The sequence below is a fragment of the Columba livia genome, chromosome 34 (assembly GCF_036013475.1).
Source record: "Columba livia isolate bColLiv1 breed racing homer chromosome 34, bColLiv1.pat.W.v2, whole genome shotgun sequence".
Lineage (NCBI taxonomy): Eukaryota > Metazoa > Chordata > Aves > Columbiformes > Columbidae > Columba > Columba livia.
In genome coordinates this window covers 196239-217023 of record NC_088635.1, presented here as the reverse complement: position 1 = coordinate 217023, position 20785 = coordinate 196239, and the positions used below count along the sequence as shown (strand labels likewise).

General features: G+C 55.8%; 3 protein-coding genes across 3 annotated transcripts in view; 2 read left to right on the top strand and 1 right to left on the bottom strand.

Annotated features, from left to right (window-relative positions):
• LOC102090969 (immunoglobulin alpha-2 heavy chain-like) overlaps window positions 1–3200 on the top strand; it is a 29055-nt gene extending 25855 nt beyond the window's left edge. The window contains exons 6-8 of the mRNA XM_065044233.1: window positions 257–574; window positions 1341–1658; window positions 2738–3200. Of these exons, the coding sequence (XP_064900305.1) occupies window positions 257–574; window positions 1341–1658; window positions 2738–3123 (1022 nt within the window). The 3' untranslated portion in view covers window positions 3124–3200. The remainder of the gene's footprint in view (window positions 1–256; window positions 575–1340; window positions 1659–2737) is intronic.
• A 9726-nt stretch (window positions 3201–12926) lies between these two features.
• Window positions 12927–15140, top strand: LOC102091146 (Ig mu chain C region). The gene is made up of 3 exons (XM_065044231.1): window positions 12927–13200; window positions 13841–14157; window positions 14805–15140. Exons 1-3 carry the CDS (start codon window positions 12927–12929, stop codon window positions 15138–15140), a joined length of 927 nt encoding a protein of 308 aa, XP_064900303.1.
• A 748-nt stretch (window positions 15141–15888) lies between these two features.
• Window positions 15889–20785, bottom strand: part of RYR1 (ryanodine receptor 1) — a 102491-nt gene continuing 97594 nt past the window's right edge. The window contains 1 exon segment of the mRNA XM_065044230.1: window positions 15889–15945. Coding sequence (XP_064900302.1) covers window positions 15889–15945 — 57 coding nt within the window.

Sequence of the window (20785 nt, the reverse complement as noted above, 5' to 3'; positions counted from 1 at the left end):
ACCTAAGATGGGTTGGCCTTGGTCTTAGACTTGGTTCTAACCTAGTTTGAGGTCTTGGTGGACACCTAAGATGGGCTAGTCTTGCTCCTAGAGCTAGTTCTAACCTTGGCTGAGGTCTTGGTGGACATGTAAGATGGGTTCTTTCCTCTAAACCTCATTCCTAGCCATGATTCTAACTTCGTTTGAGGTCTTGGTGGACATCTAAGGTGGGTTTCTCTTAGGCCTGGTCTTACGTGACATCTTGGTGACCTCCTAGGTGACAAAATCTGTAATGACCCGGCATCCAAACCGGTGACCAAGCTCCTGGCCGACCCCAACACCTACCAGGCCGAGCAGAAGATCCTCCTCCTGTGTCTCCTGGAAGGTCCCACCGCCAGCTCCACCCGAGTCCAATGGCTGGTGAACCATGAGGAGGTGAACCTCGCCCAGCAGGTGACGACGTGCGGTGACTCCTACAGCAGCCAGGTGAACGTCAGCCGGCAGAGCTGGGACCTGGGCGCCGAGTTCTCCTGCCGGGTGACCAACCCAGACCTGGCGACACCCCAGGTCCTCAACATCAGCACCTACTGCTCAGGTGAGGAGGCGGTTGGGTGGTTGAGGTGATACTTGGGTGGTTGATTGACTCCGTAGAGACGTTGGATCTTCATGTGGTTGGTTGAGAAGAGAAGACGGTTGGATGGTGGAGAAGATGGTTGATTGGTGGAGAAGACGGTTGTTTGGTCGTTTGGTTGGTTGGTGGAGAAGACGGTTGTTTGGTTGGTGGAGAAGATGGTTGAGAGGATGGTTGGCTGATTGGTTGAGAAGATGGTTGAGAAGACGGTTGGTTGGTTGGTTGAGAAGATGGTTGAGAAGACGGTTGGTTGGTTGGTTGGTTGAGAAGATGGTTGGTTGGTTGAGAAGATGGTTGAGAGGATGGTTGGTTGGTTGGTTGGTTGAGAAGGTGGTTGGTTGGTTGAGAGGATGGTTGAAAAGATGATTGGTTGGTTGGTTGAGAAGATGGTTGAGAAGATGGTTGGTTGGTTGGTTGGTTGAGAAGATGGTTGAGAAGATGGTTGGTTGGTTGGTTGAGAAGATGGTTGAGAAGATGGGTGGTTGGTTGGTTGAGAAGATGGTTGAGAAGATGGGTGGTTGGTTGGTTGAGAAGATGGTTGAGAAGATGGTTGAGAAGATGGTTGGCTGTTTGGTTGGTCAGTTGAGATGGTTGGTTGGCCAGTTGAGCCACTTGAGCCGTCATCCATTTTGGCGCCCACTACCCCAACCACCTCCTGCCGGGACGCGCCTTCCGGGCTCCCACCACCCACGTCCCACGCCCGTCACGGTGTCCGTGGCCCCGCCCCCAGGTCCCAAACCCACCGTGGAGGTGGCGCTCTACCCCCCGACCCTGGAGGACCTTTACGTCACCGGCAATGCCAGCGTCACCTGCGTGGCCACCAACGTCAAGACGCCGGATGAGGTCAAGTTCACCTGGAGGCGGGACCGGGGTGACGCCATCGACGTGACGTCATTGTCCCCCGAGCGATTGGCCAACGGGCTCTACCGCCTCACCAGCGTCCTGAAGATCTGCGCCGAGGAGTGGAACTCAGGCGAGAAGTTCACCTGTGAGGTCACCGACCCCGACCTCGGCGACAACGTCACCAAGTTTGTCAAGAAAGACCTCGGTACATCCCGCTCCCGCCCCGCTAAGCCCCGCCTACTCCCAGTAGCGCCCTGCGGGGAGGGGGTGGGCTGGAGATCCAAGATGGCGGCTGCCAGGAAGGGTTACTGGGGGAGGGAGGCCTACTGGAAGGTTCCACTGGAAGGGCGTGGTCAACTGGGAGGGTCTACTGGTCTACTAGGAGGGCGTGGCCTACTGGAGAGGTCACGTGGGAGGGCATGGCCTACTGGGAAGGTCAACTAGGAGATTCTACTGGACAACACCGGCCTACTGGGAAGTTCCTGCCCACTGGGAAAGGCCTAGCTTACCAGGGAAGGCCTAGCTTACCAGGAAATGCCTAGCTTACCAGGAAAGGCCTAGCTTACCGGGAAAGGCATAGTTTACTTGCAAGGCCTATCTTACCAGGGAAGGCCTAGCTTACCAGGAAAGGCCTAGCTTACCAGGAAAGGCCTAGCTTACTGGGAAAGGCCTAGCTTACCAGGAAAGGCCTAGTTTACTTGCAAGGCCTATCTTACCAGGGAAGGCCTAGCTTACCGGGAAGGCCTAGCTTACTGGGAAGGCCTAGCTTACTGGGAAGAGCCTAGCTTACCGGGGAAGGCTTAGGTTACTGGGAAAGGCCTAGGTTACTGGGGAAGACCTAACTTACCAGGAAAGGCCTAGGTTACTGGGAAGGCCTAGCTTACCAGGGAAGGCTAGCTTACTGGGAAGGCCTAGCTTACCGGGGAAGGCCTAGCTTACTGGGAAAGGCCTAGCTAACCAGGAAAGGCCCAGCTTACTGGGGAAGGCCTAGCATACTGGGGAAGACCTAGCTTACCGGGGAAGGCCTAGCTTACTGGGAAGGCCTAACTTACTGGGGAAGGCCTAGCTTACTGGGGAAGACCTAGCTTACCGGGGAAGGCCTAGCTTACTGGGAAGGCCTAGCTTACTTGGGGAAGACCTGTGCTACCAGGGAAGGCCTAGGTTACTGGGCAGGCCTAGCTTACCGGGGAAGGCCTAGCTTACTGGGCAGGCCTAGCTTACTGGGCAGGCCTAGCTTAGCGGGCAGGCCACCCAGACGACCGCTGACCTGTTCCCCGTCCCCAGACACGCCGGTGAAGGCCCCGTCCGTCTACGTCTTCCCGCCAGCGGCCGAGGAGCTGGCCCGCCAGGAGTCGGTGACCCTGACCTGCCTGGCGGCCGGGTTCCAGCCGGCGGCCATCTTGGTGACCTGGACCCACGGCGACGTCCCGGTGGCGCCTGAAAGCGTCTCCACCTTCGAGCCCCGATTGCAGGGAGACACCTACAGCACCTACAGCCTCCTGGAGGTGCCGGCCAGCCAGTGGCAACGCGGCGACACCTTCTCCTGCGTCGTCGGCCATGACGGCATCCCCATGAACTTCATCCAGAAGAGCGTGGACAAGAGCTCGGGTAAACCCACCGCCGTCAACGTCTCGGTGGTTTTGGCCGGTGCCGATGACACCTGCTACTGAGCGCCACCGGGGGGGCGGGGGGGCTTGTGTTTCCGCATTAAAATAAAGAAAAATACCCAAAAAACCCGCCCTGAAAAGGTTGTATTTGGAGCAATAGGCCTGACGCTTGGGGAAGGCGCACCTGCCGCCGTTCAACTAAACCCCGCCCCTTGGCTTAATTGTCATTAGCGGTGGGGTTAATTAGGTGGGGATGGGTGAGAGGCATGGGGGGGGGTTGGCATTTTGGCATTTAAATTTTAAAAAATGCAAAAAACAACCCCAAAAAACCCAAGTTTGCGGCAAAGCTTGGGTAGGCCTCATCACACAAGGCCATGCCCCTCAAATAAACCCCCTCCCCGGCTTTAATTGTAATTAAGGCGGGGATTAATGAAGTGAGGGGTGTGTGGGAGCTTTGATTGTGCATTAAAATGAAGAAAAAGTGCAAAAAAACGGCCCCCAAAAGCTCATGTTTTAAGCAAAAGGCCCAACTCCTGGGTAGGGCTTAGTGCTACCGCTCAAATAAACCCCACCCCTTTCCTTAATTGCAATTAAGGGAGTGGTTAATTAAGTGGGGAGGGGCGAGGGACATGTGGGGGGTTGTAATTAGGCGGCTGGATAAGCAAAAACATGAAACCAACCCCCAAACTCATATTTTGACCCCAAAATCCCAATTCTTGAGTAGGCCTCATCGGCCGCTTTACTCCAAAAGAGAGCGATTTGCCCCAAATCAGCGTTTTTCACCCTAAAATATCAACCGAGCTCAACTAACGCGGAGGGTTTGGGGTGTTTTAGAGGAGCTGGGTGGAAAAAGTGTTGAAAACGGGCAAAAATTGGTATTTTTACGGCTTGAAGTAAAAATCCTCTAAAGTCTTTTAATCCGGGGAGGTTTTGGTGAATAATTGGGTGGAAAATGGGTAAAAATGTGATTTTTTGGTGCACCTCTCAAAAAGGGTCGCGGGTTCTTTGCTTATAACGCTGTTTTCAGACAAGATTTGGGTAGAAAGAGGGTGAAAATGGGTAAAAATGGGTGGCCTTAAAGGCTCCCAGTCCCTTTGCTCGTAGGTGGGTTTGGGACAAGAAGTGGGTGGAAAATGGGTGAAAACTGGGGGGTTTTGGGGCTTGCGCCAAAAATCCACGTGGCCCCTTTTCCCGGGGAAGGTTTCACTGGTGAATTGGGCGGAAAAGGGCGGAAAAGGGGTGGAAAAGAGGCGGAAAAGAGGCGGAAAAGGGGTGGAAAAGAGGTGGAAAAGAGGCGGAAAAGGGGTGGAAAAGAGGTGGAAAAGGGGTGGAAAAAGGGTGGGAAAGGGGTGGAAAAAGGGTGGGAAAGGGGTGGGAAAGGGGTGGGAAAGGGTGGAAAAGGGGTGGAAAAGAGGCGGAAAAGAGGCGGAAAAGGGGCGGAAAAGGGGTGGAAAAGGGGTGGGAAAGGGGTGGAAAAGGGGTGGGAAAGAGTGGAAAAGAGGTGGAAAAGAGGCGGAAAAGGGGCGGAAAAGGGTCGGAAAAGGGGTGGGAAAGGGGTGGAAAAGGGTGGAAAAGGGTGGAAAAGGGTGGAAAAGGGGTGGAAAAGGGGTGGGAAAGGGGTGGAAAAGAGGTGGAAAAGGGGTGGAAAAGGGTGGAAAAGAGGTGGAGAAGGGTGGAAAAGGGGTGGAAATGAGTTGGGAAAGAGGCGGAAAAGGGGTGGAAAAGGGGTGGAAAAGGGGTGGGAAAGGGGTGGAAAAGAGGTGGAAAAAGGGTGGAAAAGGGGTGGAAGAGGGGTGGAAAAGAGGTGGAGAAGGGTGGAAAAGGGGTGGAAGAGGGGTGGAAAAGAGGTGGAAGAGGGGTGGAAAAGAGGTGGGAAAGAGGTGGGAAAGGGGTGGAAAAGGGGTGGAAAAGGGGTGGAAAAGGGGTGGAAAAGGGTGGAAAAGGGGTGGGAAAGGGGTGGAAAAGAGGTGGAAAAGGGGTGGAAAAGAGGTGGAAAAGGGTGGAAAAGAGGCGGAAAAGGGTGGAAAAGAGGTGGGAAAGGGGCCTCATTGATGTCCTCTTTGTCCCCAGTGTCCCCCACCCGTGTCCTGGTGCTGCTGGGTGACGAGTCTCCAAGCCAAGGGGAGGAAGACGCCTCCGACCTCTGGACGGCCGTGACCTTCGTCATCCTCTTCCTCCTCAGCCTCTTCTACAGCACCGGCGTCACCCTCTTCAAGGTACCCCCCCCCGCGGGGGCTCCTCGGGGCCTCATTAATGGTTAATTAACTCGTGGCGTCTTCCCCCAGGTCCTGTGACGCCACGGGAGGGCGAAGACCCTCAACCTTGGGTGGTCCCCTCCATTTCAAGCCATTCCTGAAGATTCAAGGATCCATCGGGCGGAAAAACAATAAGTTTTCCCTTGAAATTGCCCCATTTTTCACCAAAATCAACCCATTTTCTTTTAGGAAATCGCTCCAAATTCCACAAAAAAAAACCCCACCAATTTCCCCCCAAAATAAACCCATTTTTAATCTAGAAATCACCCCGAAATCATCAAACTCCAAAAAACCCAATTTCTCCCCATTTCTACCCCCCACCTTTACTTCTGCGCCGCGTCTATGTGCCCGAGGCCCCAAAATTGCCCCTTTTGGCCCCAAACAAAACTCATTGAATTCTGTTTACTGTATCAAATACTTTCATTTCTCCTCTCTCAGGGTTTTTTGGGGCTAAATGAGTCATTTTTGCGCAGACGCCGGTGCTGTTTCCCCCCAAAGTCGCTCTCCAGCTCCCCCGGCATCGTCTGGATGTTTTTTGGGGGGGAAGCAGGTGTTTCCTGTTTTTCGCAGCGCGTTTCTCCCTCTGAGTCATCAGCCGCTCCCAAAGTAGCTGTTTTTCACCCCAAAACTCTCGGCGGCTTTTCCGGTGCGAGAAGAACGGGGCGAAAAGGAAAGAAACAGGTGTTTTATGGGCGATTTGGCCCTGTCGCCCCTCGGAGACGAGGAATTGGGGAACAAATTGGGTGTTGAGCTCCTTTTGGGGGTTTTTCACCCCTTTTTTGTGTTTTGGGGGGTTTTTTTTGTTTGTTTTCTGGTGTTGTGGGTGGAGGCACCAGCACGGAGTGGGGGAGGGGGCTTGGGGGGTTATTTTGCCTGTTGGGGGAGGGGAAAAGGGGTTGTTAGGACACGATGGACAACTCAAACCAACGATGACCAACCCAGCCCAAGGATGGTCAATCCAATAATGGTAAACCCAACCCAATGATGACCAACCCAACATGATGATGACCAACCCAACCCAACGATGACCAATGCAAAACGACGATGACCAACCCAACCCAACGCTGACCAACCCAACCCAACAATGAGCAATGCAGCCCCATGGTGACCAACCCAGCCCAACGATGACCAACCCAGCCCAACGATGACCAACTCAACCCAACGATGACCAACCCAACCCAATGATGAACAACCCAACAATGAGCAACCCAACCCCATGATGACCAACCCAACACAACGATGACCAACTCAACCCAACAATGAGCAATGCAGCCCCATGATGACCAACCCAACACAACGATGACCAACCCAACACAACGATGACCAACCCAACACGACAATGACCAACCCAACACAGCGATGACCAACCCAACCCAACAATGACCAACCCAACAATGACCAACCCAACAAGATGATGACCGACCCAACCCAACGATGACCAACCCAACCCAACAATGACCAACCCAACAATGACCAACCCAACAACATGATGACCAACCCAATCCAACGATGACCAACTCAACCCAACGATGACCAACCCAACAATGACCAACCCGACAAGATGATGACCAACCCAACCCAACGATGACCAACTCAACCCAACGATGACCAACCCAACAATGACCAACCTGACAAGATGATGACCAACCCAACCCAACGATGACCAACTCAACCCAACGATGACCAACCCAACAATGACCAACCCAACACGATGATGACCAACCCAACCCAACGATGACCAACTCAACCCAGCAATGACCAACTCAACAATGACCAACCCAACAATGACCAACCCAACACGATGATGACCAACCCAACACGATGATGACCACCTCAACCCAGCAATGACCAACCCAGCAATGACCAACCCAACCCAACGATGACCAAGCCAATGATGACGATGGCAAACTGAACCGAAACTGAGGAAATATGGGGAAAGGGGACTCAGGGCACTGACACAAGAAGAAAAGACAGTGACCATTTAGGTGAGACTTGTCTTGAAATATCAAAGCCGTTTAGAATCATTTCATTTCAGCTGGAACTGACCCTCAGGATCATTGAGTCCAACTCCAGCACTAACCCACATCCCTAAACCGCGTCTAAACATCTTTTAAACCCATATATATAATGTCAATATTGCAAACGCATGCAGGAATCTGAAAGTCGAGACTTGTTTCTTTGCATCTGTGTCGTTGCTGGTGATAAGCGAGAAATTACAGCTTGGACCTTATTTTGATGCACCACAAGTGCAGCTCCAGACCGCCTGCGGTAACACGGATGTGAGTTATCATCAATAAAACCTATCGCAGTATTAATTAATATAAGCTGGTAACGTTTGTTTAGTTGTAGAACACCCCCCAGTTCCATCAACCTCATCACACTTGTGTTTCTTCTCATATTCAAGCGGAACCTCCTGGGTTCCGGTTTGAACCCCTTGTCCTGTCACTGGTTGTCACCGATGGCTCCATCTCCTGACACTCCCCCTTTCCATATTGATCACCATTAATTAATCACCCCTCAGTCTCCTCTTCTCCAGCTCCATGCTGGTCTCCCATCCAAGTGCTGACCGGGCCCGACCCTGCTTAGCTTCCCAGATCAGCCATTCCCAGGGTGCTATGGCTGTATATATTATATATATATATGATCCCCAAGTATATCCTGATAGTATCTGAACTAAACCCCTTTCCAAGGGCAGAGTAGAGGGGCAGGAGAACCTCTCTGACCTACTGACCACCCCCTTCTAATCCCCCCCAGGTCCCATTGGCTTCCTGGCCACAAGGTCTCCCATCCAAGTGCTGACCGGGCCCGACCCTGCTTAGCTTCCCAGATCAGCCATTCCCAGGGTGTTATGGCTGTATATGTTATATATATGTATGTTCCCCAAGTATATCCTGATGGTATCAGAACTAAACCCTTTTCTCAAGCTCATCCTGCCGTCCCCAGGTCCCTTTTCCCTCCACTTCCCTCCTATAGGTCGTTCCCAACTTATACCGGAACCTGGATAATACCAAAGCTGAGCTTTGCTGGGAGTGCTCTAGGCCGGGCTTTGCTGGGCAATGCCAAAGCTGAGCTTTGCTAGAACAGCTCTAGGCCGGGCTTTGCGACAGAATATCCAGGCTGAGGCCTCGTGACCAAATTCTGCAGAAATTGACCCAAATTTAGGGCCGGATGGGGACTTTTTTCCACCGGGGGCGGCGCCTCGAGGGGGATTTTTTGGGTTGAATTCAGTTATTCTGGGGGGTTTTTGATTCCAGGATGAGCCCGGGAGGAGCCGCAGGGCCCAAAGTGCCGAAACGGACCCAAAAATCATCACTTTGGCCCCAAAAATCAACCTTATGGCCCCAAAATCCTCCATTTTGGACGCCGAAGTCATCAACAACCGACGTCGTGGACCTAAAAATCAACATTAGGGACCCAAAGTTCTTCATTTTGGACCCAGAAATCATCATTTTGGACCTAAAAACTGACACGGTGGACCCAAAAAGCAACTTTCTGGACCCAAAATTCTCCATTTTGGATCCCAAAATCATCATTTTGGACCCAAAAATTGATGTTATGGACCCCCAAATTGACCATATGGAGCTAAAAATCGACATTATGGACCAAGAATTCCCTGGTTTGGACCCAAAAAACTCTGTTCTGGACCCAAGAATCTTCATCACAGCCTCAAAATTCTCCATTTTGGACCCAAATATCATCGGTTTGGACCCAAAAGCTCCAGGTGCTCCAGAATGGACCCAAAATCTCTGGAATTCACCCCAAAATTTGAAGGGCTCCGGGATGGACCAAAAAGGCCAAATTTGGCCCCAAAATTCCAGGGAGCAACTAAAAACCCTCTGGTATTGAGCCCAAAATCGCCGGAATTGAACCCAAAACTTTGGTGTGGGGCTGGAGCTGTGGGGCAGGAAGATCTATGGGGCTGGAGCTGTGGGGCTGGAGCTGTGGGGCAGGGAGATCTATGGGATCGAGGGAGCTGTGGGTCAGGAGCTGTGGGGCAGGGAGATCTATGGGGCAGAGCTACCTATGGATCAGGAGCTGTGGGGTAGGAGCTATGGGGCTGAGGGAGCTGTGGGGCTGGAGCTGTGGGGCTGAGCTACCTATGAGAACAGAGCTGTGGGGCAGGGAGATCTATGGGATAGAGGGAGCTGTGGGGCTGGAGCTATGGGGCAGGGAGATCTATGGGGCAGAGCTACCTATGGATCAGGAGCTGTGGGGTAGGAGCTATGGGGCTGAGGGAGCTGTGGGGCTGAGCTACCTATGAGGACGGAGCTGTGGGGCAGGGAGATCTATGGGATAGAGGGAGCTGTGGGTCAGGAGCTGTGGGGCAGGGAGATCTATGGGGCAGAGCTACCTATGGATCAGGAGCTGTGAGGTAGGAGCTATGGGGCTGAGGGAGCTGTGGGGCTGGAGCTGTGGGGCTGAGCTACCTATGAGAACGGAGCTGTGGGGCAGGGAGATCTATGGGATAGAGGGAGCTGTGGGGCTGGAGCTATGGGGCAGGGAGATCTATGGGGCAGAGCTACCTATGCATCAGGAGCTGTGGGGTAGGAGCTATGGGGCTGAGGGAGCTGTGGGGCTGGAGCTGTGGGGCAGAGCTCTCTATGAGGACAGAGCTGTGGGGCAGGAGCTATGGGGCTGGGGAAGCTGTGGGGCAGAGTTCTCTGGGGGGCTGGGGGGAGCTGTGGGGCAGGAGCTGTGGGACAGGAGCTGTGGGGCTGGAGCTGTGGGGCAGAGCTATCTATGAGGATGGAGCTGTGGGGCAGAGGGAGCTGTGGGGCTGGAGCTGTGGGGCAGGATCTGTGGGCTCAGGACAATCTATGGGGTGGAAAGATCCATGTGGCAGGGAGATCCATGGGTCAGGAGCTGGGGGGTAGGAGCTGTGGGGCTGGAGGGAGCTGTGGGGCAGGAGCTGTGGGGCAGAGCTGTCTATGAGGATGGAGCTGTGGGGTAGGAGCTGTGGGGCTGGGGGAAGCTGTGGGGCAGGAGCTGTGGGGCAGGAGCTGTATATGAGGATGGAGGTGTGGGGTGGGAGCTGTGGGTTCAGGACAATCTATGGGGCAGAGAGATCCATGGGGCAGGGAGATCCATGGGGCAGGAGCTGTGGGGTAGGAGCTGTGGGGCTGGAGGGAGATGTGGGGCAGGAGCTGTGGGTTCAGGACAATCTATGGGGCAGAGAGATCCATGGGGCAGGGAGATCCATGGGGCAGGAGCTGTGGGGTAGGAGCTGTGGGGCTGGAGGGAGCTGTGGGGCAGAGCTGTCTATGAGGATGGAGCTGTGGGGTAGGAGCTGTGGGGCAGGAGCTGTGGGGCAGAGCTCTCTATGAGGATGGAGCTGTGGGGCAGGAGCTGTGGGGCTGGGGGGAGCTGTGGGGCAGGAGCTGTGGGTTCAGGACAATCTATGGGGCAGAGAGATCCATGGGGCAGGAGCTGTGGGGTAGGAGCTGTGGGGCTGGGGAGCTGTGGGGCAGGAGCTGTGGGGCAGGAGCTGTCTATGAGGATGGAGCTCTGGGGTAGGAGCTGTGGGGCTGGGGGGAGCTGTGGGGCAGGAGCTGTGGGGCTGGAGGGAGCTGTGGGGCAGAGCTGTCTATGAGGATGGAGCTGTGGGGTAGGAGCTGTGGGGCTGGAGGGAGCTGTGGGGCAGGAGCTGTGGGGCAGGAGCTGTCTATGAGGATGGAGCTGTGGGGTAGGAGCTGTGGGTTCAGGACAATCTATGGGGCAGAGAGATCCATGGGGCAGGGAGATCCATGGGGCAGGAGCTGTGGGGTAGGAGCTGTGGGGCTGGAGGGAGCTGTGGGGCAGAGCTCTCTATGAGGATGGAGCTGTGGGGTAGGAGCTGTGGGGCTGGGGAGCTGTGGGGCAGAGGGAGCTGTCTATGAGGATGGAGCTGTGGGGCAGAGGGAGCTGTGGGGCTGGAGGGAGCTGTGGGGCAGGAGCTGTCTATGAGGATGGAGCTGTGGGGCTGGGGGGAGCTGTGGGTTCAGGACAACCTATGGGGCAGAGAGATCCATGGGGCAGGGAGATCCATGGGACAGGATCTGTGGGGCAGGAGCTGTGGGGTAGGAGCTGTGGGGCTGGGGGGAGCTGTGGGGCAGGAGCTGTGGGGCTGGGGGGAGCTGTGGGGCAGGAGCTGTGGGTTCAGGACAACCTATGGGGCAGAGAGATCCATGGGGCAGGGAGATCCATGGGGCATGAGCTGTGGGGAGCTGTGGGGCAGAGCTGTCTATGAGGATGGAACTGTGGGGCTGGAGGGAGCTGTGGGGCAGGAGCTGTGGGCTCAGGACAATCTATGGGGCAGAGAGGTCCACAGGGCAGGGAGATCCATGGGGCAGGAGCTGTGGGGAGCTGTGGGGCAGAGCTGCCTATGAGGATGGAACTGTGGGGCTGGTGGGAGCTGTGGGGCAGGAGCTGTGGGGTAGGAGCTGTGGGGCTGGAGGGAGCTGTGGGGCAGGAGCTGTGGGCTCAGGACAATCTATGGGGCAGAGAGGTCCACAGGGCAGGGAGATCCATGGGGCAGGGATCTATGGGGCAGGGCCATCTCTGGGGCCCGAGGCTCCTTCCCCACACCTGACCTCTCCCCCTCTCTCTGCCCCACAGCCACTCCCTCGCCCCCCATCCTCCTGCCCCTCTCCCCATGCTGTGGGGCTGCCCCATTGACCTCGGCCTGCATGGTCCTCGCCCCCTCCCCTGTCGCCATCACCTGGGAGGGCAGTGACGTCACCGATGACGTCATCATCACCCACCCAATCACCACGGACTCTCTCGCCCCCGTCCTCTTCGTCTCTCACCTCCGCCTGCCCCACGGCCGGACCCACAAGTGCCGCCTGGCCCATCCCCCCACCGGCACCCACGTGGTCAAGGAGATCAAAGGTAACGGGGGGGGGGAAGGGAGAGGGGGGGGGTAGGGGCCCTGGGCCCCATAACTGGTCTCAGATCTCCTCCCACCCCATAGACTGGCCAATGGGGCGATGTTCTGCAAAGACAGAACCTTCTCCCATTGGATGTTCCTCCTGCCCCATAGATCCTTCCATGGGTCGAGATGTTCCTCAAGACCCACAGGCCCACGGCGGGTCTTTCCGGGCCCCATAACTGGTCTCAGATCTTCTCCCACCCCATAGATCTGTCCGTGGGGCTGAGATGTTCCTCAAGGAACCTTGTCCTACAGGAGGTCCTTCTACCCTACAAGTCCTGTAGGGTCTTCTCCTGCCCCATAAGTGGGCTCAGATCTTCTCCCACCCCATAGATCTGTCCGTGGGGCTGAGATTTTCCTCAAGGAACCTTGTCCTTCTACCCTACAAGTCCTGTAGGGTCTTCTCCTGCCCCATAAGTGGCCTCAGATCTCCTCCCACCCCATAGATCTGTCCGTGGGGCTGAGATGTTCCTCAAGGAACCTTCTCCCGTGGGAGGTCCCTCCCGCCCCATAGCTCCTTCCACGGGTCGAGATGTTCCTCAAGCCCCACAGGTGGTCCGTCCTGACCCCAGAATCCCTCCCAGGTCTTCTCCTGCCCCATAGATCCCACCCCCAGCCCCACAACCTCTTGCCCCACAGCTTGCCAAGGCCCCACCGTCCCCCCGGAGGTCCAGGTCCTGTCCAGCTCCTCCTGCCGCCCCTCCATGGGTGGAGAAGACACCGTGGAGCTCCTCTGCATCATCACCGGCTTCTCCCCGCCCACCGTGGAAGTTGATTGGTTGGTGGACGGCGCCCCTGGTCACGTGACCGCCACCGCCATGGCGCCGCGGCCCGAAGAAGATGGCGGCACCACCTATTGGGCCAGCAGCAGGACCAACGTGACCCGGGAGGAATGGCTGGAGGGGCGGAGCTTCAGCTGCCGGGTCAAGCACCCGCCCTCCGGATTGGTCACTGTTGGCCACGCCCGCTTCTGCACAGGTGACGTCATCAAGGGGAGGGGACAGCAAGGGAGAAGGTGGCATGGTGGCACCACCATGGTCCCACCACCCCAGAAGGTCCCACCATGGAGAAGGTCCCACCAACCACCCGAAAAGGTCCCATGACCATAGTTGGTGCCACCAGGAGAAGGTCCCATGGTGGGTCCCACCACCCCAAAAGGTCCCACAGTTCGTGCCACCACCCCAGGAGGTCCCGTGGTTGATCCCACCATGGAGAAGGTCCCACCCCACCACCTGAGAAGGTCCCATGACCATTGTTGGTGCCACCAGCAGAAGGTCCCATGACCATTGTGGCACCAGGAGAAGGTCCCATGGTGGGTCCCAACACCCCAGAAGGTCCCATAGTTGCTCCCACCACCCCAGGAGGTCCCATGGTTGGTGCCACCACCCCAGAAGGTCCCGTGGTTAGTCCCACCACCCCAAAAGGTCCCACGGTTGGTCCCACCACCCCAAAAGGTCCCACAGTTGGTGTCACCACCCCAGAAGGTCCCACGGTTGGTCCCACCACCCCAGGAGGTCCCACAGTTGCTCCTACCACCCCAGGAGGTCCCATGGTTGATCCCACCATGGAGAAGGTCCCACCCCACCACCCAGAAGATCCCCTTGACCTTCTCCTCCAGGTCTGGAGAAACTCAACCCCAAGCACATCACCATCCACATCCTCCCCCCCACCGTTGGAGACCTCTACGTCACCCGCCAGCCCAACCTCCGCTGCGTGGTCACCAACCTCCCCAGCGACCTTGACCTCCAGCTCTCCTGGACCAAAGCCACCCCAGGTGTCCTCAGCCCGGACATGCTGGACCTGCGAGAAGAAGTCAACGGCACCTTGACGGCCACCAGCACCTTGAGGATCTCCACCGACGACTGGGAGGCCGGAGAACGCTTCACGTGTCGCGTGGGCCACCGTGATCTTCTGGTGCCCCTCAACAGGAGCATCGTTAGAGGTTCAGGTGGGTTGTCTTCTCCTCCGGCCCACCCCACACCATCCCGCCACCAGGAACCTTCTCCAGACCTTGGGCTCCACCTCAAACCTTCTCCAGATCTTCTGTCCCATCAGGAACCTTCTCCAGACCTTTGGTCCCACCACCCAAAACCTTCTCCAGATCTTCTGTCCCATCAGGAACCTTCTCCAGACCTTTGGTCCCACCACCCAAAACCTTCTCCAGATCTTCTGTCCCATCATGAACCTTCTCCAGACCTTTGGTCCCACCACCCCAAACCCCCTCCAGATCTTCAACTACCTTCTTCTCCATCCCACCACCATAAACCTTCTCCAGATCCTTGGTCCCACCAACCCAAACCTTCTCCAGACCTTTGGTCCCACCACGATCCTTCTCCAGACCTTTGACCCCACCACTCCAAACCTTCTCCAGACATTGGATTCCACCACGAGCCTTCTCCGGGTCCTTGGTCCCACCACCCCGAGCCTTCCCCAGATCTTTGGTTCCACCACGAGCCTTCCCCAGAACTTTGGTTCCACCCCGAACCTTCCCCAGATCTTTGGTTCCACCACGAGCCTTCTCCAGGTCCTTGGTCCCACCACAAACCTTCTCCAGATCTTCTCCTCCATCTTCTCCTCCCCAGGGAAGGTCACGGCCCCCCTCATCTTCCTCCTCCCCCCCCCACCCCGAGGAGCTCCAGCACCCCACGTTGACCTTGACCTGCCTGATCCACGGTTTCCACCCGGACAACCTGGAGGTCCGATGGTTGAAGAACCACCAGGACATCCCCATGGACACCTACGTCACCACCCCCCCGCTCCGTGATGGAACCCAGGAGGTCACCTTCTTCGCCTACAGCAAGCTGAGGGTCCTCAAGAGCAGCTGGTTGGCTGGAGACGTCTACAGCTGCTTGGTTGTCCACGAAGGGTTGACCTTGAAGATGGCCCAACGTCAAGTGCAGAAGAACCCGGGTAAATGAGGTCCCACCACGTTGGAGAAGACCTTTGTGAGGCAAAGAGTCAATAAAGTCGCAAGCGGTGGCAAGCGGTGGCCACCAGAAGGTGGTTGTGATGTGGTGGTGTCTCTTGGGGACAAGCGGGAGGTGAGACAAGGTCCAAGGTGGAGCTGGGACCATGTTGGAGAAGGTTGGAGATGGTGGGAGGTCGTTGGAGAAGGTCCAACGTGTTGGTGGGACCATGTTGGAGAAGGTTGGAGGTGGTTCTGAAGGTCCAAGATGGAGGTGGGACCTTGAAGGAGATAGTTGGAGAAGGTTGGAGAAGGTTGAAGGCCTCAGAAGGTTCTAGAAGGTCCAAGGTGGAGTTGGGACCTTGAAGGAGATGGTGGGAGGAGGTTGGAGATGGTGGGAGAAGGTCCAACATGTAGGTGGGACCACGTTGGAGAAGGCTGGAGATGGTTCTAAAGGTCCAAGATGGAGGTGGGACCTTGGAGAAGGTTCAGAAGGTTCTAGAAGGTCCAAGGTGGAGTTGGGACCTTGAAGGAGATGGTGGGAGAAGGTCCAGGGTGGAGGTGGGACCAAGATAGGGGAAGGTTGGAGAAGGTCCCAGAAGGTTCTAGAAAGTCCAAGGCAGAGGTGGGACCATGTTGGTGGGTGTGAGACAATGGGAGATGGTTGGAGAAAGTCTGAAGGTCCAAGGTGGGACCTTGAAGGAGATGGTTGAGGAGGTGGGAGATGGTTGGAGATGGTTGGAGGAGGTTGGGAGAAGGTTCTAGAAGAGGTCCAGAAGTGGGACCTTGATGGAGAAGGTTGAGATGCTGAGAGAAGTCTGAAGAAGTCCAAGAGACCTTGAAGTGAGAATGGTTGGAGATGTTTGGAGGAAGTGGAGAAGGTCTGAGCATGGTACCTTGAAGAGTGTTTAGAGGTTAGAATGTCCAGAGAAATGATGGAGAAGGTTGAGAGAAGGTTGAGATGGTTTGAATGGTGAGAAGGCTGAGAGTGTTCTAGAGTCAAGGATGGAGATGGATGAGGAGATGGAGAGATGGAAGGAGATGGAAGGAGATGGAAGGAGATGGAAGGAGATGGAAGGAGATGGAGGAGGATGGAGATGGATGGAAGATGATGGGAGATGGATGGAGATGGAAGAGGAGGATGAGATGGAGGAGATGGATGGGGAGATGGGATGGATGGGATGATGGGATGGATGGAGAGGTTGAATGGGAGATGGATGGAGATGGATGGAGATGGATGGAGATGATGAGAAGGTCCAAGTGGAGGGAGATGGATGGAGATGGATGGAGATGGATGGAGATGGATGGAGAAGGTTCTAGAGGTAAGTGGAGAGATGGAAGGAGATGCGAGATGGAAGATGGATGGAGATGGATGGATGTGAGAAGTTCTGAGAATGTCATGGAGATGGAAGGATGATGAGATGGAATGCCTTCTTCTCATGTCCTATCAGTGGAGGAGATGAGATGGAGATGGATGAGATGGATGGATGGATTGAGATGGATGGAGATGAGAGATGTTGAGATGGTCGAATGATTGAGATGGATGGGAGGATGGATGGTGATGGATGGAGATGGATGGAGATGGATGGAGATGGATGGAGATGGTGGAGATGGGTGGAGAAGGTTCTAGAAGTAAGGTGGAGTGATGGAGATGGATGATGAGGTGATGTTCTATGATGTCTCAAGCTCCACGTCTTCTTCTCTGCTCCCAGCCCTGACCCTCCCCTACCGGCCCTCCTTAGTCTCGCCTTCTCGTTCCGTCTCTCATCTCACTTCTCTCCTCCTAACCTCCTTCACTTCCTACGGGCATCCGTCACCTTCCTCAAGTGGTCCGCGCAATGACGTCATCAACCCGCACAGACGTCCGTGGGGGGGGGGCACTGTGGCGCCTGTGAGCGTTTCATCGTGACATCATCAATATCGATGTTTCTTCGGACGTTGCTAATGAGTGTTTGTGTCAATCGCACCCTGATGTCACTTCTGTCCCCCTTTTTCAGTCAAGTCGCTCTCCAATGTCCCCCAATCACTTGCCTATTGTGTCGCCGCAATCTGGCCCTGGCTCCCCCTGCCAACCCCATTCTTTGACATCCCAGTCCTACACCTCAAACCCCCCCGAAATCCCCGAATTTTCACCCCAATAACTGCTGTTGACTGTGTCGCTTATGGGCTTATGGGCTATGTCACATTTTATGGGGCGACTATGTCTAGTATGCTGGGGCTTATTTTGCCGTAAGTTTGACTTTTTTGCTCAGTATTTGCTCTAGGCTGTTACACTTGTGGCACTTTTGGTCACATTCTTCCAGATTTTGCCTTAATATTTTCTAACATTTGAATTTATGGTTCTGACTTTCAACTTAAACTGTATTGCACTATTGGGTCACGTTGCTACATTAGCAGTTGTCACAGTTAGGCACTTATGGCCTAGTGCTGTGGCACTTATGGGCATTTACTTGGTCACCGTGCAACATTGCTCTAGGCTTGCCTTATGGGATCTTTCATGCTGCTTTGGCTCTATGGGGCTCTTATGGTCTTAGTGCTGTGGCCTTTGCTTCTGGGTCTCGTGGTCACTTATGGTCTCTAGGGTGCTTGTGGGGCACTTATGGGCAGTTCTTAGGACTAGTGGCACTATGGCGCCTATAGGGCACTTATGGTCACTAGTGCCTTTGCACTTATGGTCACGTTACTTATGGTCACCAGTGGGCGCTTTTGGCGGCAGTTGGGATTGGGTGGGTGGTGGGGGAGGGGCGCTGTGGGCGGGGCCGGGGGGGGGGGCGGGCCGTGGGTCAGCCTATTGTGTGCAGTAGAGGCAGCGGCGCGTGGGCAGGTAACGAGCCGCTGCCTGTGGTCCCTTTTTCGTGGCTGGGGTGTTGTGGTTGGTTGTCGTGTGTGTACCCTGGGTTCTCTTTGGTAGCTTATGTGGTCATTAGGGCACCCATGGTGCTCTGGGGTTTTTTGGGGTGCCCGTGGGGCTTAGGGGTGCTCAGGGAAATTTTGGGTGCAAAGAGGTACCTTGGGTGCTCTTGGGTTTTTGGGTGCCCAGAGAATTTTTGGGTGCCCTTTGGGTGCCCAGGTAGGTTTTTGGGTGCACATGGGTGCTATTAGGATGCTTTGGGGTTTTTTGGGGTGCCCCTGGGGATTTGGGTGCCCTGGGTGCTCTTGGGGTGCAAAGAGGCACCTTGGGTGCCCAGGGAGGTTTTGGGGTCCCCTGGGTGCTCATGGGACCCTTGGGGTCCCCAGGTAAGTTTTGGGGTCCCTTGAGTGCTCATGGGACCCTTGGGGTCCCCAAATAGGTTTTGGGGTGCTCATGGGTACCCATGGTTGTTTCTGAGATTTTGGGGTACCCATGGGTGCTCATGGGACCCTTGGGGTCCCGAGGTAGGTTTTGGGGTGCTCATTGGGTACCCATGGATGCTTCAGGGGTTTTGGGGTGCTCATAGGTGCTCATGGGACCCTTGAGGTCCCCACCTAGGTTTTGGGGTCCCCTGGGTGCCTCTGGGTGCTCATGAGACCCTTGGGGTCCCCAAATAGGTTTTCGGGTGCTCATGGGTACCCATGGGACCCTTGGGGGTCCCCAGGTAGGTTTTGGGGTGCCCCTGGGTGCTCATGGGACCCTTGAGGTGTCAGTGGGGTTTTGGGGTGCCGTGGGTCCCCTGGGTGCTCATGGGACCCTTGGGGTGCGCAGGTAGGTTTTGGGGTGCTCATGGGTACCCATGGATGCTTCTGGGGTTTTGGGGTGCCCTGGGGGCTCCTGGGTGCTCATGGGACCCTTGGGGTGCCCAGGTAGGTTTTGGGGTGCTCATGGACCCTTGAGGTGTCAGAGGGTTTTGGGGTCCCCTGGGTGCTCATGGGACCCTTAGGGTCCCCAGTGGGGTTTTGGGGTCCCCTGGGTGCTCATGGGACCCTTGGGGTCCCCAAATAGGTTTTGGGGTCCCCTGGGTGCTCATGGGACCCTTGGGGTCCCCAGGTAGGTTTTGGGGTGCCCTGGGTGCTCATGGGACCCTTAGGGTGCCCAGGTAGGTTTTGGGGTCCCTTGGGTGCTCATGGGACCCTTGGGGTGCCCAGGTAGGTTTTGGGGTGCTCATGGGACCCTTGAGGTGTCAGAGGGGTTTTGGGGTCCCCTGGGTGCTCATGGGACCTTTGGGGCCCCCAAATAGGTTTTGGGGTGCTCATGGGTACCCATGGGTGCTTCTGAGATTTTGGGGTGTTCCTGGGTGCTCATGGGACCCTTGGGGTCCCGAGGTAGGTTTTGGGGTGCTCATGGGTACCCATGGGTTCTTCTGGGGTTTTGGGGTGCTCATGGGACCCTTGAGGTCCCCACCTAGGATTTGGGGTCCCCTGGGTGCCTCTGGGTGCTCATGGGGCCCTTGGGGTGCCCAGGTAGGTTTTGGGGTCCCCTGGGTGCTCATGGGACCCTTGGGGTGCCCAGGTAGGTTTTGGGGTCCCCTGGGTGCCTCTGGGTGCTCATGGGACCCTTGGGGTCCCCAGGTAGGTTTTGGGGGTGCCCTGGGTGTTCATGGGACCCTTAGGGTGCCCAGGTAGGTTTTGGGGTCCCTTGGGTGCTAATGGGTCCCTTGGGGTCCCCAGGTAGGTTTTGGGGTCCCCTGGGTGCTCATGGAACCCTTAGGGTGCCCAGGTAGGTTTTGGGGTCCCCTGGGTGCTAATGGAACCCTTGGGGTGCCCAGGTAGGTTTTGGGGTCCCCTGGGTGCTAATGGAACCCTTGGGGTGCCCAGGTAGGTTTTGGGGTGCCCTGGGTGCTCATGGGACCCTTGGGGTGCCCAGGTAGGTTTTGGGGTGCCCATGGGGTGTTCTTAGGGTGCTCATGGGTGCCCTCGGGGTGCAGAGTGGGACTTTGGGGTCCCCTGGGGTTTTGGGGTCCCCGGGTGCTCTTGGGTGCCCAGGGGCAATTCTGGGGCTCCCTTGGGTTCCTTGGGGTGCCCATGGGTGTATTTCCCCCCAAAATTGGGTGCTACCCCCAAAAATGGCTCCAAAATCGGGTGCAACCCCCCGAAAAAACTGTCTCCCCCAAATTAAGTCATTTACCCCCAAATAATGGGCCCTAAAATTGGGGGTTTTCCCCCCAAAATTGGGTGTCCCCCCCAAAATTGAGTGTTTTCCCTCCAAAAATGGGGTTTGTTCTCCCCCAAAAGTGGGTGCAAAGCCTTAAAAATTGGACCAAAAAATGGGAGTTTCCTTCAAAGAAATGAACCCAAAAATGGGGATTTCCCCCCAAATCTGGGGCCTTTTCCTCCCACAAAAAAAACGGGTCCAAAAATGGGTGTTTCACCCCCAAAAAATAGGTGCTAAATACCCCCCTAAAAAAGGGCCCCAAAATTTTAGGGTCTTTTCCCCAAAATTGTCTATTTCCCCCCATTATTTGTTATTTCCCCCATTATTTGTTGTTTCCCCCCAAAACGTTTGTTTCCTGCCCCCCAATCCCTGTTCTTTGTGTCCCCTTGTTCCTTGTCCCCCCCGACCCCTGTTCCTTGTGTCCCCCCTGTTCTTTGTGTCCCCCCTGTTCTTTATCCCCCCGACCCCTGTTCCTTGTGTCCCCCCTGTTCTTTGTGTCCCCCCTGTTCTTTATCCCCCCGACCCCTGTTCCTTGTGTCCCCCCTGTTCGTTGTCCCCCCCCGATCCCTGTTCTTTGTGTCCCCCCATTC

Coding starts and splice junctions, on each gene's coding strand:
- LOC102091146 (XM_065044231.1), top strand. CDS start 12,927: ATGGGTGGAGAAGACACCGTGGAGCTCCTCTGCATCATCACCGGCTTC. Junction 13,201..13,840: donor CCACGCCCGCTTCTGCACAG/GTGACGTCATCA, acceptor CTTCTCCTCCAG/GTCTGGAGAAACTCAACCCC. Junction 14,158..14,804: donor TGCCCCTCAACAGGAGCATC/GTTAGAGGTTCA, acceptor TCTCCTCCCCAG/GGAAGGTCACGGCCCCCCTC.